This window comes from Pelophylax lessonae, assembly GCF_965119305.1.
Source record: "Pelophylax lessonae genome assembly, chromosome: 7".
Taxonomy (NCBI): Eukaryota; Metazoa; Chordata; class Amphibia; order Anura; family Ranidae; genus Pelophylax; species Pelophylax lessonae.
Genome location: NC_138774.1, coordinates 156,084,534 through 156,102,391, shown reverse-complemented (window position 1 = coordinate 156,102,391; position 17,858 = coordinate 156,084,534). Strand labels below are relative to the sequence as shown.

The 17,858-nt window shown below is 51.1% G+C and overlaps 1 protein-coding gene across 1 annotated transcript in view; it reads left to right on the top strand.

Annotated features, from left to right (window-relative positions):
• Window positions 1-17,858, top strand: part of LOC309559574 (phosphatidylinositol-binding clathrin assembly protein-like) — a 210,247-nt gene that overhangs the window by 141,692 nt on the left and 50,697 nt on the right. The window contains exon 14 of the mRNA XM_082262884.1: window positions 5,483-5,590. Within this exon, the coding sequence (XP_082119010.1) occupies window positions 5,483-5,590 (108 nt within the window). The remainder of the gene's footprint in view (window positions 1-5,482; window positions 5,591-17,858) is intronic.

Sequence of the window (17,858 nt, the reverse complement as noted above, 5' to 3'; positions counted from 1 at the left end):
TCTGAGTCTTCCGACAGTCGCCGCCTCTGCCCCTCTATTGGGGTTCTTATACACTTAACTGCTTGCTACCAAACTGAGTTGGGATGGCTGATTGCAGGGGGGTATTGGACCAGTGGGACAGCCCCCATAGATGTGTCTATGTAAATGCTTTGTTTTTAACAAGTCTTATGCCTAGTTACTCCTGTGGAGATGAAGTCAATACCCCATTGGTGAAGACTGTATGAGTGGGCGGCGACTGTCGGAGGACTCGGAGAAAGGAATTGTACGGTAAGATTTTACAAAAATTCTGTTTTTTTATGTGGGGGGGCCTTGGTTAGGTCCCTACAGCTGGATGGTGTAGATGGGCTGGCAGGGGGTCCTCCTGTGGGTCCTGATTACAAACTTCCCGTGCTGGGCTGCCATTTTCCTGTAGCCTCCGTCTGCTTCTATGGTGGCAGCCATCTTGGTACATCCGTTTTTGTCCATTTTGCGGTTGATTTCTTGCTGTCAAGGCCGGTGGGAGTGCATTCTTTTGGTGGGAGGAGCCCTTCCCTTCTCCCCGGGCAGCTTCCTGGCTCACTTCCTTTAATTGAGCCACTGCTGAGAACCTCCTAATCTGATTTGCTTACATATAGGCTCTCTCTCAATCTGTGGGGGTTCAGTAGCATGTGCCTGACCCTCCGGGGGGGGGGGTGCTTTAGTGCTGTGTGCCCGCTTTTCACCAAAAAAGTAATTTTTTTTTTTTTTTAATTTTGCTGGCAGGTTCCTCAGGTTCAGTATGGACCCTGCAGGCCATGTGTCCCCACCTGACCCCCTCGCGGAGGCCACAGGGCCTTCCGGATCGCCGCTGTCCATCAGTGCATTTTTCGGCAGTTCGGGAAGCATGTGGGCCCGGGTGGAGGTGGGAGGTGCGCTGAAACGTTTCTCCACCTACCCCTGCCTCATCTGATGTCTCGGATTCTGAGACTGACTCAGCTGCCACAGACGTGGGGCCTCACTGTCGGGTCTGTTACCTCGCGCCCTGTCTCCTCGGATTATGAGGATGACATTTCTACCTCTCCTGCCGGGCCTGATACAGGCTCTGGTGGATGCACTGGTTGTTTCGGTGCGTGACACCCTGCAATTTGGAAGGCGCAGGTAGCATCTGGCACTCACCTGCCATCTGGAGCAGCTTTTTTTGCTAGCATGCTCATGTAGGATGGGACCATCTGAGACGTTCCCCTGGGGTGTCTAAGCGGCTGCTAGACGCTACCCTTTTGAGGAGTCTCTTGTACAGTGGACTGTTCCGCCTTTGGTGGATGTACGGTCTCTAGGCTGCATAGGACTACTGTTGTTCCGGTGGAGAAATCCCTGTCCTTTTAAGGACTTTGGGGATAGGATGGCGTGGGCTCTGGCCCGCGATCCGTACTCCCTGGTGGGGTCTGCACTGGGAACAGTGTACCATGATTGCCCTTGCCACGCAGACTCTGCTTGAAGGGCGGAGTTCCAATGCCGTGACTTGGTGGGGGAGCTGTTGGTCCAGCTGGTGCAGGGACTGCGATTTGTTTGTGATGGCCCGCTGGACGCGGCTCCTTTGTATGGGTCACCTGTCTGTTTCGGCAGTGGTGGTCCAGCGTATACTTGACCAGAGTGTTGGTCTGCGGATCAAACTTCTAAGAAGGCCTTAACGGATCTCCCTTTTAAGGGGGATCGCCTGTTTGGCGCTCCCCTGGAGGACATTATATAAGGGTCTCACGGGGGGAAGAGTGCTTTTTCTTCCACGGCTAACAAGGGTAAGAACCTTCGTCGCAGACGGGGTCCCTCCTTTTCGGCTCTCAAACAGTTTCTTCGTCCCTCGGGGACAGTCGACAGTGGCGAAGTCCTTCGAGACTTCCTCGGGTAAACCCTGGTCTGGCGAACAAGAGATCGTTTTTTTCCAGACCTGTGGACAAGGCCTACTCGGCCTGAAGGTGCGTCCATCTCACCGTCCATCTCACCCATTTATGCCGGTTCTTGGACCTGCGGCTGGCCCGGTTCCCAGGCAGCTGGGTTCAGGAGGTCTTGTGGTCCGGTTGCAAGATCGAGTTTCGATTTTTTTTTTTTTCCGGTAAGGTTTTCTCTTCCAATGTACGGCTGTCCCCGGATCCCTTGCAGGCGCTCTGTGGGGCAGTTCAGGCTCTAGTTCAACAAGCTGGACCTTCTGGGCCTTTGATGGTTCCGTGCGGATCAAAAATTCAAGATTGTATCAGTTCACACGATGGTGGCTTCTCTACATCGGAGATTCCTGGTCTCCTTAGACATCAAGATGCCTACCTTCACATCCTGTTATGTTCAGGACACCTATGGGTTCTCCATTTTTGCCGTGGGGAAGGATCTCTATTGGTTTGTGGCGTTACCCCTTGGTCTCGCTTCTGCTCCTCGGGTCTTCACAAAGGTGTTGGCTCTGGTCCTGGCGCTGTTGCGGCAGTGGGGCGTATCCGTCCTGGTTTCCTGGCTAATCTGCTTCTCGGTGGGGTGTCCCCTACGATGCTGACAACGAAGTTGGAAGTCAGCATGAGTACTCTGGAGGAGTTCAGGTGGATTCTGAACCTTCAGAAGTCACCACTGGTCCCTTCCATGAGACTGGACTATCTGGGCCTGACTTTGGACTCGTCCTCAGTCAGGGTGCTTTCTCCTTCCGGGGACAAAACTCTTGGAACTTCAGACTGCAGTTCAACTGTTACTGTCCCGCACATGGTCGTCCCTTCGGACCTGCATGCGAGTTCTGGGACTGATGGAGTCGTCTTTCTAGATGGTCCCTTTCGCTCAATCCCTCTCGGGGATCCCCCAGATGGCAATCCTTCTCGAATGGGACTAGAATCCAAAGTCTCTGGATTTAGATACGGCTGACCAGGGAGTCTTGATCTGGAATCCTTCCTCCCCTTTTTACTGGTCAATTGTCACCGCGGATGCTAGCCTGTCCGGGTGGGGAGGAGTCCATGGCTGGTGCTTCGGGAGTATGGTCCCTGGAGGATCCAGGTTACCGATCAATGGCTTGGAGCTGAGAGTGATCCGGCCCGTGCTTAATTCACTGGCACGGGCACCTGCAGCTGTCCGGTGCACATTCATTCGACTACACCAAGACCGTGGCTTATGTCATTCACTAAGGGGGCACCAAGGGTGTCCTTGCGGCCTTGGAAGTGACAATTCTTCGCTGGGCAGAACACCTTGTTTCAGCTCTCTCCGCTGTGGAAACATTGGCAGGCGGATTGCCTCAGTCGACAGGCCTTGGATGCAGGGGAATGGTGCCTTCATCCGGAGGTGTTTTAAGCAGTTGTGCCTTCGTTGGAGGCACACCAGACGTGGACCTGTTGGCGTCGCATCTATTGGATAGTGCTGAGATTTGTGGCCCACTCCTGGGACCCTCTGGCGGGTGCTATGGTGGCACCATGGGTTCTGTAATAGGCAAGAACATTCGCTAAATTAAATGAACAATGCCGAGAAGTTAAGCGTGGTCACCTGCGCAAGGCTGACGCCGGTATGGTCGTGTGAGAGTGCTCGCGGATGGGCCGAGGTCATATCTGCTGCTGTCTGCCTTTCCACCTCTCAAGTTGCTGTCAAGGATTCTTTGCAGGATCGAGGAGGAAGGGATTGTGGTCTTTCTCGTGGCTCCGGACTGGCCTCGCTGAGCTTGGTAGGCCGACCTGGTCAGGCTAGCTGCAGTCGTCTCCTTGGATAATTCCTCTCAGGGAGGTGTTATTTTCTCCCGGGCCAAACTCCCATCCAACTTTATGGTCGCTGGCTTTGCCGGCTTGGCTGTTAAAAGCCAGGTGCTGAAGGATTGTCTGCTTCAGTGATTCCCACCCTGCTTAAAGCGTGGGAAGCGACTTCTAGGATGATTTTTTATCATGCGAGAAAGTCGTATATTGCGTGGTGTGAGTCTCCTTGGGCTCCCCCTCACTCTTACTCGGTGGCCCAAATCTTGGCTTCCTTCAATGGGGAGTTGATCAAAAGTTGGCCTTGAGTACTGTCAAGGGTCAGGTTTTCGGCTTTGGCAGTTTTCTTCCAAAGGCTGTTTGCCGCCCGTTTTCCTGGTGCGTAACTTCTTCCAGGGGGTGTGACACTTGATACTTCCGGTGCAACCTCTGTCACCAACTTGGGACCTTGATTTGGTGTAGTCAGTTCTTCAAGAACCTCCGTTTGCGAGTATTCCTGGGTATCCCCTGCCTACCTTCTTGGTTGCTCTGTGCACAGGGTGTCGGCACTGGTGACTTGTCTTGTCGTTCTCCCTAAAGTTCGGGCACTCAAGGTGTACTTAGCGTATACTGAGTCTTTTCATGAGTCAGGTTCACTCTCTGTACTCACGGATGACCTAAGAACAATGCTTTCTGCGTCTGCTGCTACTATTTCCAGATGGATCAGACAGTCGGTGGTGTAGGCTTATTCAATTAAGGGTCAGGTCCTACCTTTCCCTGTTTCGGCACATTCTACTCGGGCGCCTGGTGCTTCCTGGGCTTTTTGCCATACAGGCATCTGTGCTTCAGGTTGCAGGACAGCTACCTGGTCGTCTGTTCACACCTTTACCAAATTTTATGAGGTGTATGTGCTGGCATCTGCAGATGCCTCTTTTGGCCGCAAAGTTTTTATGCTAGCTGCTGTCTGGAGGGCTTTTGGCTTTCCTTGAGGGTGTTTACTGTTTCAGGTGGGCCTCATCTTTAGTTCTGATGAGTGCTATGTTGCCTGGTCGGCCATGTTTAGCCTTGGGGACTTGTTCTTTTCTGCTGTTCCCACCCCTCATTTCTTGGCACTGCTTTGGGATGTCCCTACTGATATGGATCAGAGACTGCATCTGTCAATGAACGATAGAGAAAACTGGATTTTTGACTTACCGTAAAATCCTTTTCTCTTAAGTTAATTGACGGACGTGGTATCCACCCCTCTATTTTGGGTTGGTATTGATTCTTTGACACTGCTTTGATACCTGACTGACATCCTATGCAGGAAGAGAGAGAGTTTACCCCCTCGGACTGCCCATAGGCGTAGCCAGAACTTTTTTCTGCCTCGTGTCCTACTCCTGTAGGGGCAGCATAACCCTACTGATATGGATCAGAGACTGCGTCCGTCAATGAACTTAAAAGAAAAGGATTTTACAGTAAGTCAAAAATCCAGTTTTTGCCTATAGTTCTGCTTTAACACCAACATCCATAAATGTCTTTCAACCCTTGTCTTTACACCAGTAACTGTTGTAAAATTGAATTAAGTTAATATAGGGCATACTATAGACATTATTAATTTGTGGTGACATCTGTGTGCAGTAACCTGTAAAGCTCATATCAGCATGTAAAATCGCTTTATTTTCATATATTTTCTGTTTTAACACTGTGGTTTAAAGCCAGCCATTTTAATGGCTTTTATTGCTGCTTTTGTTTCTTAATGGTTGTTTTAAATTTTAAAGGCATTGTTCCTTTTAAAAAAATGTAATATTATAATCTGTTGCAATTTTTTGTTTGTCACAAATTATTTGCATATGTGTTATTAAATTTAGGTTTCCCACTGCATTCTGGCATACAAAATACATCTACAGCAATGAATGTGGATTTTGACGCAGTGTTTGGAGCAAAATCTACTGCACAGGAAAATAGAGACACAACTGGTATGTGTTTTTTCAGTCAACCATGCGATAATGTTTATTTGAAGTAAAGAATATGACCATTTAATAATTTCATCCCTCTGTAGGGTAATAATATGCTAGGTTCCGCTGTGGTTTGCTTTATTATGCTCAATGCCAGTCATCTGAATCTACCTCACCCATATTATCAACAGACCACATGTTTTGTATGATAAACTATAATGAACATTAGCTGTCATAATGGCTGTTTGTCTATTTTCAGGATTGCAAGCCAATGAGAGTTGTAATTCTCATTACAGAACATAACATGTCTTAAAGCTTTGAAAATTGACGCAGTCAATATTTTGTTTTTTTTATATACAGAAGTTTTTTTGTGCAGAGTATACAGACATATCCTATATTCTGAAGACCATAACAGACTTTGTGCATAATTATTTTGATATATTAGGTAATGTGGATGTGTTCTTACCTAGTTTGTGAACTTCTTTTTGGTGAAAAAACTATGCACTGTAAGGACGACCATACAATGCTGAACGGGCCGAGATTCGATCCATTAAAAAGCAGGCGGAATATGGCACGTTGATCAATCGGTCGCTAGTGATAATCACTGTCTTCTCCCAGCGGGGAGTGGCTTCCTCCACCATTGCAGGAAAGAAATTTGCACCTTCTATGGCCTGCCTGTTGTCTGTCTTGGCTTGCTTCACTAAAAAATAATGTGCTATCACTTAAATTAGGATTTTCTCTTTTGTTCTTTGATGGACACTGCTCCTGATAGTCATAACTATTGGGTTATACTGCCCCCCTACAGGAGTAGGACACTAGGCAGAAAAGAATTCCCGCTACACCCATGGGCAGTCCCAGGTGGTATGCTCCCTCTCTCTGCTATAGCCACTCCGTTTTTTTTCTGCCTAGTCAGGAGTAAGGACCTAGTTCCCTGCTGGGATTTCTGGTCCTAGCAATTTTTTTTTTTCTTTCTAGATAGAAGCATTTTCTCCTGGATTTTATCTGTGAGATCTACAATCAACTACCAGACTGGGCGACTGACTGGAAAATCTAGATCCAGTGGTCACCCTAGTCTGGCCAGCGAGGCCGTACAGGCCTCAGTTCTGCGCTAGGTCGCCCGTGACATAGCCCCGCTGGACAGGGGCTGGCCTGTGAGTTAAACGGCTCGGGTTGCAGCGTTCCTCCTGGCCAACAGCCCCCCCATGTTCGGTGGAGTGGGGTTCTGTCTGGAGCGGTGCCCGCCTGGTAAGGTGAGTAGCTGTCCCACCTCTCCCCCTAGAGGGTTTTGGGGTGAACGTGGGCCCCTCCTTGGGACTGTCGTACCCCTGGGTTCCTCTCCTTCCCACAGGCACCCCCCTTTCCAAGTCCCTCATCCTGCTCCTCTACATGCTGGAGCTGTTTGGGTGGTCTGACCACCTTCCTGGGATGGGCGCAGAGCACTAACTGGCATTGGGGGCCCAGTTGCGCCACCAGTGACCGGAAGATCAACTGTGCCGGGGGGGGGGGGGGTGCTGCACCTGGTGGGGGCTCCTGCAAGGGTCCCCCGTCCTGTCTGGATTTGTCCTTGAGGCCTGGTCTCCTTCCTGGGTCCCTGTAAGCCTCGTGGTGCTGCGTGGGGCCGCCATTTTATTGTAGCCTGTGTTTCTATACACGGCAGCCTTGTTTGTGTAGCCTGGCAGCCATTTTGTTGTGGTTTGCCATTGGAAGAAACAAGGCCATGACAGTGGAGCCCTGTGGGCAGCGATTTCGGCAGTGGGAGCCCCTCCTTATCCCCTGGTGCTGACTCCTGGATCATTTTACTTCCTGACCGCCGCACGTGTAGTGCAGATTCCCCTGGTGGCTGCAGGTGCCTGTTTCTGTGGGTGATGAGTTTGGAGGGGTCCTCTCCCTCTCTGCTGAGGATTGTTTGGTGCTTCATGCCTAGCGAGCAGGTGGTGCTGCCAGCGCAGTGGGGGTTGTCCCTTAGCACTGTTTTATACATTGTGGGGTCCCCCTGGTGACTCATGGAGTTTTTGGAGCACATTTCCCCACCTGATCCCCTCTCTGAGGCTGCGGGCCCTCTGGGTCCCAACCAACCATCCATGCATTGATGGCGGCCCTGCAGTCCCTTGTCTCCCAGGTGGAAGTGGCTTGTGGGCGACAGGCTAGCAAACCCCCCCCCCCCCCCGCCTTCCCCGTGGGGTCCCTAAGAGCTTTACTATGAGTTACCCCTATGAGGAGTCCCTTCTTAAGATGTGGACTGTGCCACCAGTGGTGAACCCTCCGGTTTCCAGATTAAACAAGGCAACCATGGTTCCAGTTGAGGAGTCCCCGGCTGACCAGAAGGTGGAGGCTGTGGCCCACACTATGTACACTCTGGCTGGTTCGGCAATGAGCCCGGTATTCACCATTGCCCTGGTGTCGCAAACTCTGACCGAGTGGGCTAAGCGCCTGCACCATGACCTGGAGGGGGAACGGCTCCCCCCTGCCTTTGCCGATCTGGCGGACCAGCTGGTCCAGGTGCTGCAGTTTATTTGTGATGTCTCTTTTGTTACTGCTCCCTTGATGGCTTGCCTGTCTGTTTTGGCAGTGGTCTTTCGGCATGTCATTTGGCTCAAGTGCTGGTCTGCGGATTAGACTTCAAAAAGGCCTTGACTGATCCTCCTTTTTCAAGGGATCGCATGTTTGGAGCTACCCTGGATGACATCATTAAAGGTCTCGGGGGAGGGGGGGGGGGGGAGAGAGTACTTTTCTTTCACAGACTACGAAAGTCATACATTTTTTTTTCCGGCCCTCAGGGTTGACTGACAAGGGCTCAATGCCTTTCAGCACCTCTTCTGGAGGATCCAAGCGAACCTGGTCTGGCAAGCCAAGATCTGGCTTCTCCAGACCCGTGGACAAGGCTCCTTCTGCATGAAGGTGCGCCCTTGTCCGTGTCAGGGGTGGGGGGACGTCTTCACTGGTTTCCGGACCCGTGGACTTCCCTAGTGCAAGACAAGTGAATCCACAGTCATTCGGTCTGGCTACAAGATAGAGTTTCGCTCTTGTCCCCGGCCGCTTACAGGGCCGGTTTTGGGGCGGTACAAGACCGGTTCCTTATGGGGGTGATTGTCCCAGTTCTGACTTCGGGAATGTTTTCAGGGTTTTTACTCAAACCTGTTCACAGTCCCAAGGAAGGAAGGCAAAGTGCGTCCAATCCTGGACCTCAAGGCGCTAAACTACTTTGTGCAGGTACAGAAGTTCGGAATGGAGTCCATTTGAACGATGGTGGCATCCCTGCGTCAGGATTTTCTTGCCGCTATCGATATCAAGGAGGCCTACCTTCACATTCTAATATGTGCCAGTCTCCAGCGTTTTCTCGGCTTTGCTGTGGGAGAGGATCATTATCAGTTTGTGGCGTTACCCTTTGTTCTCGCCTCTGCTCCTCGGGTCTTCACAAAAGTGTTAGCCCCGGTGCTAGCCTTGCTACGCCAATGGGGGATTGCGTTACTGGGCTACTTGGACTGTGAGCGGAGTCTCTCTCTGCTCTGGTGGACAACCTGGAGATCCGGACTGCGGAAGTTCAGCTGGATTCTGAATTTTCAGAAGTCTGCTCTGGCTCCGCCATACAAATTCCCGGTGTGAAAAATTGGCAGGTGGATTATCTCAGTCGGCAGGCGTTTGACCATGGGGAGTGGTCCCTTCATCCAGGGGTTTCATCAGCTGTCTCTCCGGTGGGGCACTCCCAAAGTAGATCTGTTGGTGTTTCGGCTCAACAGAAAGGTGCAGATGTTTGTGGCTCGGTCAAGGGATCCTCTGGCAGACGCCACAGATGAGCTGGTGTCCCCGTGGGTGAAAAGCCTGCCTCCTCTCAAGCTTCTGCCCAGACTTCTATGCAGGATCGAGGCAGAAGTGATTCCGGTCATCTTAGTGTCTCCGGACTGGTCTCGCTGGGCTTGGTACGCTGATCTGGGGCGGCTGGTCGCTGACATGCCTCGGAAGCTTCCTCTTAGGGAGGATCTTCTTTCCCAAAGATCGATCTTCCATCCTGCTTTTCAGTCGCTGGCTTTGACAGCTTGGCTGTTGAACGCCAGTTGCTGAAGGATAGGGGTCTATCTGAGTTGGTGATTCCTACCCTGTTGAAAGCTAGGAAATCTACTTCTAGGAAGATCTCCCATCGTACATGGAGGACATACATTGCGTAGTGCGAGTCTCTTGGAGTTCCTTTTCGGTGGCTCGGATCTTGACCTTCCTTTAACGGGGGGTTTAACAGAAATCGGCCTTGAGTACCCTCAAAGCCAGGTGTCTGCTTTAGTGGTCGTCTTCCAACGACCTTTGGCCACACACTCCCTGGTGCGCACCTTTCTTCGGGGTGTTCGACATTTGGTTCCTCCAGTGTGGGCCCCGTTTCCGCCTTGGGATCTTATTTTGGTGCTTTAAGCTCTGCAGAAGCCCCCTTTTGGAAAATATTCAGGACACTCCCCTGCTTAAGTTGTATCAGAAGGTAGCCTTTTTAGTGGCTATCACTTCTGCGCGCAGGGTGTCAGAACTGACGGCGTTCTCCGGTCGTTCACCTTACCTGGTGATTTCACAGAGATAAGGTGGTCCTTCAGCCCTGTCTGCTGTTCTTCCAAAGGTTGTCTCTGATTTTCATTTGAATGAAGACATTGTGTTGCCTTCCCCGTGTCCCAGGCCTAAACATCCAAATGAAATTGCCTTGCGTGCCTTGGATGTGGTCTGGGCAATTGGGGTGTACCTGGCAGCTACGGAACTCAGATTCTTTGTGCTCACGGATGGACCTCTAAAGGGTTGTCTGCTTCCTCTGTGATCTTTTCCAGATGGATCTGACAGAAGGTGGTTCAGGCCTATTCTATCAGGGGTCAGGTCCCCCCTTTCCCTGTCAAGGCACACTCTACTTGGGCGCTTAGTGCCTTCTGGGCTTTCTGTCATCAGGTGTCGGTGACGCAGGTTTGCAAGGCGGCCACCTGGACGTCAGTACACACTTTGAACAGTTTTATAAAGTAGATGTGTTGGTATCTGCGGATGCTTCTTTTGCAAGGTTTTTTCAGTCTGCTGTTGAGAGGACCTGATCCTCTTTGAGGGTGTATTGTTTTTTTCAGATGGGCTCCGGTTGTTTGAGCCCTTGTTTCCTGGTTGGCTAATGTTTAGCCTTGGGAATTTTTGGGTTGTTCCCACCCCTCATGTTTAACACTGCTTTGGGACGTCCCAATGGTTATAAATACCAGGAGCTGTGTCCGTCAGTGAACGAAAGAGCAAATAGGGTTTTTTTGACTAACCGTAAAATACATTTCTCTAGCGCTCATCGACAGACGTAGTCCTCGGTGATACACCACCTTCGGGTTATGTTACCTCCGCAGGAGCAGGACTAGACAGGAAATTAAAAAGCTCTGGCCACACCCTAGGGGCAGTCCCAGAGGGTATATCCTCTCTCTCTCTGCCTCAGCAAATCAGTTATTTTCTGTCTAGTTAGGAGTAAGGACCTAGATACCTTGCTGGGATCTTAGGTCCTGGCAAGAATTTTTTTCTAAAAGGATTTTTGGACAGCTTTTTTTCTCCAGTGTTCCTGTGAGATCTTCAAGCAAGAAAGCTGAACTGGGCGACGGGCTGGATGTTGAGATCCGGTGGTCACCCCAGTTCAGCCTACGAGCGCGTGCAGGCCATAGCTCCGCGCTGGGTCGGCCGCGACAAAGTCCCATTAAAAGGACTGAACCCGCGAGTTAAACGTCTCGCTGAAACGCCAAAGACCATGAGTCACGGCGTCCGTATCGGTCGACAGCCCTCCCGCCCCGGTGGAGAGGGGTACTGTCAGGAGTTGGTGCCCGCCTGGTTCCGGTATGGTGAGTAGTATGTTCCCCCTTTTTCCCTGACGGGTTTTGTGGTGAACGCGGGCCCCTCTCTGTATGGTAAGAGAGTTTCTTTCTATCCTATAACATGTCACAAATCCTCCTACTTTGAGTGTGATTTTATGTGTGCAAAAAGCCAGGAGGCTTGGTTTGGGAGCTAACAATCTATTGTATACATGTTTTTAAAAATGTAATCTGTGGCATTCTGGGAATCTTATGGGTTAAGTATAAGCTACCTACCAGTCAGAAGCCATGGACATGTAGACTGCCTTCCAAGTCAGATCTCCAGCTAATAGCAGGCCTCCCGAATGGCCATGCGGTCCGCCAGGGCCGGTACCGCCAACCACGCCATATCCCCATGCAGAGAGAGTGTTGTGTGCCTGCAGCACACCGCTAGTCAGCACAGGCCGCCGCCATTTTTTTTTTGCTGGATCGCACGAGCCGCCATTTTGGCGTAGCCTCGTGTCTCCAGCATGGGGGCGGCCATGTTTTAGGTGATTCTACACCTCGTGGAGCTTGGGGGAGGCGCCGGAAGGCGTGCAGAGGGGCGAAGCCGCCTCCTTTCTTCCTGGGCAGCCAGCCAAAAGACTTCCTGTTTGTCTAAGACAGCGCTGTAAGCTGTTGCAGTTCAACTCTGAACATCAAGTGGTGAGCCTGGGGGTCTATCTCTCTCTCTCTCGATCGATAGGGATCCCTAGCAGGTAACACTAAGGGGTTTTTTTTTGTGGCGCTGAGGGTCAAAAAAAAAAAAAAAAAAAAAGTTTTTTCTTTACTTTGAATTATATCATCCAGGAAGTAACTGGAGTTATTATGGACCCTGCCACACATATTCCCCCACCTGTTTCCCTCGAGGGGGCCTCGGGACCCGCCGGTGTACAGAGTATAGAGTCATTTACAGCAATTTTGGAGTCTATGGTGGCTCGGGTGGAGGCGGCCTGTCAGGGACGGGGGTCAAGGAAGCGACCCCCGCCTACCCCTATACTATCTGACACCTCTGACTCTGATTCAGAGATGGTCACTGCAGTTGCAGGTTCCTCTGCAAGGGCTGTTATCCCAGGTAAAGCCCCCTCAGACAGTGAGGAGGACGCTTCTTCTCCTGCTATAATTCAGGAAGAAGCATTGGTGGACGCACTAGTTGTGGCAGTGCAAGAAACCTTAAAACTTGAGGCTTTACCGGCAGAGGCAACTGAAACAGAGAGGCCTTTTGGGACTAATAAGCCCATCAAGACGGCGAAGGCTTTTCCTGTACCTAAATGTTTTGGAAATCAGATTAAAGGAGAATGGGAACATTCTAAACGTACCTTTACTATTTCCAAGCGTATTGCTAGACGCTATCCGTTTGAGGAATCCATCATTAAGAAATGGACGGTACCACCAGTCGTGGATCCGCCTATTTCCAGGCTGAATAAAGCCACGGTTATTCAAGTGGAGGACACTTCGTCCTTTAAGGATCCGGTGGATCGAAAGATAGAAGCGGAGTCCCGCACTATCTTTTCTCTGATAGGGTCAGCATTTAGACCAGTAATTGTTATTGGTCTAGTTTCCCAGACACTTACAGAATGGGCGAAAATGGTACGCCAAGATCTTAGGGGAAAAGATATTCCCCAGGAGACATCTGATTTGATAGAACAGATCATACAAGGGCTACGGTTTATCTGTGACGCAGCCTTGGACACTACTCCCTTGTTAGGGCATGCATCTAAGTTAGCAGTGATCCTCAGACGTGTGCTGTGGTTAAAATGCTGGTCAGCTGACCTAGGTTCCAAAAAGACTTTGACCAATCTCCCTTTCCAGGGGAATCGTCTATTTGGAGCCAACCTAGATGAAATCATTAAGGATGCCACCGGGGGCAAGAGTACTTTTTTGCCACAGGCTGCAAAAGCTAAGGAACCTCGCAACAAGCGAGGACCTTTCTTTACCGCCCATAAAGGGCGCCCGGCTGGTACTTCCGGGAAAGGCAAGACTCCTCCAGGAGGGTTCAAGAAGGGCTGGTCGGACAAGCAGAGGACCAACCCAGCCAAACCCGAAGTAAAGGAGTACACAGCCTGAAGGTGCGCCCCCACCCGATTTCAGGGTGGGGGGACGTTTTCACCGGTATTCAGGACATTAGATCGAGCATCAACCACTACTACCGGTGCGATTCTTCCCTTCCAACATTTAAGTACAGGAAGCGGTAGTTACCGTTCCCTGTATAGATCTTTTCCTTTACCTTTTCCTAAGATTAGTCCCGATACCTCACAGGAATCAGATCTGATTGACCAGATAGGCCAAGTAGCCTCTAGTCGGGTGACTTCGGTCCCTGAGGTTCAACCAGAAAAGATCACCTTTCCTGATAACTATCAGGTATCTGATAAATGTGTGGGAACAGAAAACGACCAGACTTTCTCGGATGGTCGGGGCCAGATAGCTCTAGGGACGCCTGGTTCAGATCCAATCAGCGCCAGTGGTCCTAGAAATTCTAGGCTGGCCTCTTCAAGCCGGCCTGGCCGACTTGGACATGTTAGTCGCAGACGTTCCGTGGGAACTTCGTCTCAGGGAGTGTCTGTAGTCTCAAGGACCTATTTACCTTCGTGCTTTACAGTCGCTGGTTTTAATGGCCTGGCCATTGAGACCCAAGTACTGAAGGACAGAGGTTTGTCTACTTCAGTCATTCCTACCCTTATTAAAGCAAGGAAAGCGACTTCCAGCAAAGTCTATTATCACACATGGAAGACTTATATTGCGTGGTGCGAATCTTTAGGATTTCCTCCACGTACCTATTCGGTGTCTCGAATATTGGCCTTTTTGCAACAAGGGGTTGAGCAGAAGCTAGCCTTGAGCACCATCAAGGGTCAAGTTTCAGCATTAGCAATCTTCTTTCAGAAACCTTTAGCTACCAAATCCTTGGTGCGGAATTTCATCCAGGGGGTGCGGCACCTGGCTCCTCCAGTCCGCGCGCCCTTACCGCCCTGGGATCTTAATTTGGTTTTGTCGGTTCTACAGAAACCTCCCTTTGAAAACATCAGGGAGATTCCCTTGCTTACTTTATCCCAGAAGGTGGTCTTCTTGGTGGCTATTACTTCTGCTCGCAGGGTGTCAGAACTGGCTGCATTATCATGCCAGTCCCCATACCTAGTGATTCATAGGGATAAGGTAGTACTTCATCCTAAGCCATCTTTTCTTCCTAAGGTGGTTTCAGATTTTCATCTGAATGAAGATATTGTACTACCTTCCTTGTGTCCTCAGCCCAAGCATCATCGGGAACATGCGTTGCATTCCTTGGATGTGGTTCGGGCAATCAGGGTATACCTGAAAGCTACGGAATCATTCCGTAAGACGGATTCACTTTTTGTGATCACGGATGGCCCCAGAAAGGGTTTGCCTGCATCCAGGGCCGGCGCAACCACCAGGCGGACCAAGCGGCCGCTTGGGGCGGGCAGGTCCGCAGCTAGGGATGGGGCGGAAAAATTAACCTTTTTTTTTTTTTTTTTTTTTTTAATGAACCTTTTTTTTTTTTTTTTTTTTAAATACTTTATTATCCGGAGTTGCCGCCGCCCGCCGGCGCCAGGTGTCCCGCTCCGGTGCAGTGGCGGGTGCAGTGGCGGATCGGGGGGGGGGGGGGGGGGGCATCTGCGTGTGTGGGCACAGATTCTTCTGTCAGGTGCACGCAGAGCTTCCGGGCTGTTCTCCAGCAGTCAGTCAGGCTCCTATTCCGTCTGCTCCGCCCACACTGAAATTCACAGTGTGCTGAGGGTGCGAGTGTCGGCTCCTCTGAGTGGAGTCAAGTCTCACACAGGCGACTGATAAGAGGATGCTGGTTGGCTGGAGCTGCTATCAATCATCGCCTGCACTCCCAGAAATGTCCTCAGAGTCCTGTCCTCCTATCACTGTACGTTATTCCTCTGCTGCCGCCTTCACTAAATGCTGAGCTCCCCGCCCCCTGCAATGTGCTTCTGCTTCTAGTGCTCAAGCTACAGGGACAGGTACACTCTGCTGTACTGATCTATGGGGGGCTCTACTGATCTATGGGGGGCTCTACTGATCTATGGGGGGCTCTAATGATCTATGGGGGGCTCTAATGATCTATGGGGGGCTCTACTGATCTATGGGGGGCTCTAATGCTCTATGGGGGGCTCTACTGCTCTATGGGGGGCTCTACTGATCTATGGGGGGCTCTAATGATCTATGGGGGGCTCTAATGATCTATGGGGGGCTCTACTGATCTATGGGGGGCTCTACTGCTCTATGGGGGGCTCTACTGATCTATGGGGGGCTCTACTGATCTATGGGGGGCTCTACTGATCTATGGGGGGCTCTAATGCTCTATGGGGGGCTCTAATGCTCTATGGGTGGCTCTACTGATCTATGGGGGGGCTATACTGATCTATGAGGGGCTATACTGATCTACGGGGGCTATACTGATCTATGAGGGGCTATACTGATCTATGGGGGGCTATACTGATCTATGAGGGGCTATACTGATCTATGGGGCGGTTATACTGATCTATGGGGGGGTTATACTGATCTATGAGGGGCTATACTGATCTATGGGGGGCTATACTGATCTATGGGGCGGTTATACTGATCTATGGGGGGGTTATACTGATCTATGAGGGGCTATACTGATCTATGGGGGGGCTATACTGATCTATGGGGGGGCTATACTGATCTATGGGGGGCTATACTGATCTATGAGGGGCTATACTGATCTATGGGGGGCTATACTGATCTATGGGGCGGTTATACTGATCTATGGGGGGCTATACTGATCTATGGGGGGGCTATACTGATCTATGGGGGGGCTATACTGATCTATGGGGGGGCTATACTGATCTATGGGGGACTCTGATGTGGACTCTACTGCTCTATGGGGGACTCTGATAGGGGCTATACTGCTCTATGGGGGACTCTGATAGGGGCTATACTGCTCTATGGGGGACTCTGATAGGGGCTCTACTGCTCTATGGGGGACTCTGATAGGGACTCTACTGATCTATGGGGGACTCTGATAGGGGCTCTATGGGGGACTCTGATAGGGGCTCTACTGCTCTATGGGGGACTCTGATAGGGGCTCTACTGCTCTATGGGGGACTCTGATAGGGGCTATACTGCTCTATGGGGGACTCTGATTGGGGCTATACTGATCTATGGGGGACTCTGATAGGGACTCTATGGTAGACTCTGATAGGGACTCTACTGATCTATGGGGGACTCTGATAGGGACTCTATGGGGGACTCTGATAGGGACTCTACTGATCTATGGGGGACTCTGATAGGGGCTCTACTGCTCTATGGGGGACTCTGATAGGGGCTCTATGGGGGACTCTGATGGGGACTCTACTGATCTATGGGGGACTCTGATGGGGACTCTACTGATCTATGGGGGACTCTGATAGGGGCTCTACTGCTCTATGGGGGACTCTACTGATCTATGGGGGGGCTATACTGATCTATGGGGGGGCTATACTGATCTATGGGGGGGCTATACTGATCTATGGGGGACTCTGATGTGGACTCTACTGCTCTATGGGGGACTCTGATAGGGGCTATACTGCTCTATGGGGGACTCTGATAGGGGCTATACTGCTCTATGGGGGACTCTGATAGGGGCTCTACTGCTCTATGGGGGACTCTGATAGGGGCTCTACTGCTCTATGGGGGACTCTGATAGGGGCTCTATGGGGGACTCTGATAGGGGCTATACTGCTCTATGGGGGACTCTGATAGGGGCTATACTGCTCTATGGGGGACTCTGATTGGGGCTATACTGATCTATGGGGGACTCTGATAGGGACTCTATGGTAGACTCTGATAGGGACTCTACTGATCTATGGGGGACTCTGATAGGGGCTCTACTGCTCTATGGGGGACTCTGATAGGGGCTCTATGGGGGACTCTGATGGGGACTCTACTGATCTATGGGGGACTCTGATGGGGACTCTACTGATCTATGGGGGACTCTGATAGGGGCTCTACTGCTCTATGGGGGACTCTGATAGGGGCTCTATGGGGGACTCTACTGATCTATGGGGGACTCTGATGGGGACTCTACTGATCTATGGGGGACTCTGATGTGGACTCTACTGATCTATGGGGGACTCTGATAGGGGCTCTACTGCTCTATGGGGGACTCTGATAGGGGCTCTATGGGGGACTCTACTGATCTATGGGGGACTCTGATGGGGACTCTGATAGGGGCTCTACTGCTCTATGGGGGACTCTGATAGGGGCTCTATGGGGGACTCTGATGGGGACTCTACTGATCTATGGGGGACTCTGATGGGGACTCTACTGATCTATGGGGGACTCTGATGGGGACTCTACTGATCTATGGGGGACTCTGATGTGGACTCTACTGCTCTATGGGGGACTCTGATAGGGACTCTACTGCTCTATGGGGGACTCTGATAGGGGCTATACTGCTCTATGGGGGACTCTGATAGGGAATATACTGCTCTATGGGGGACTCTGATAGGGACTCTACTGAT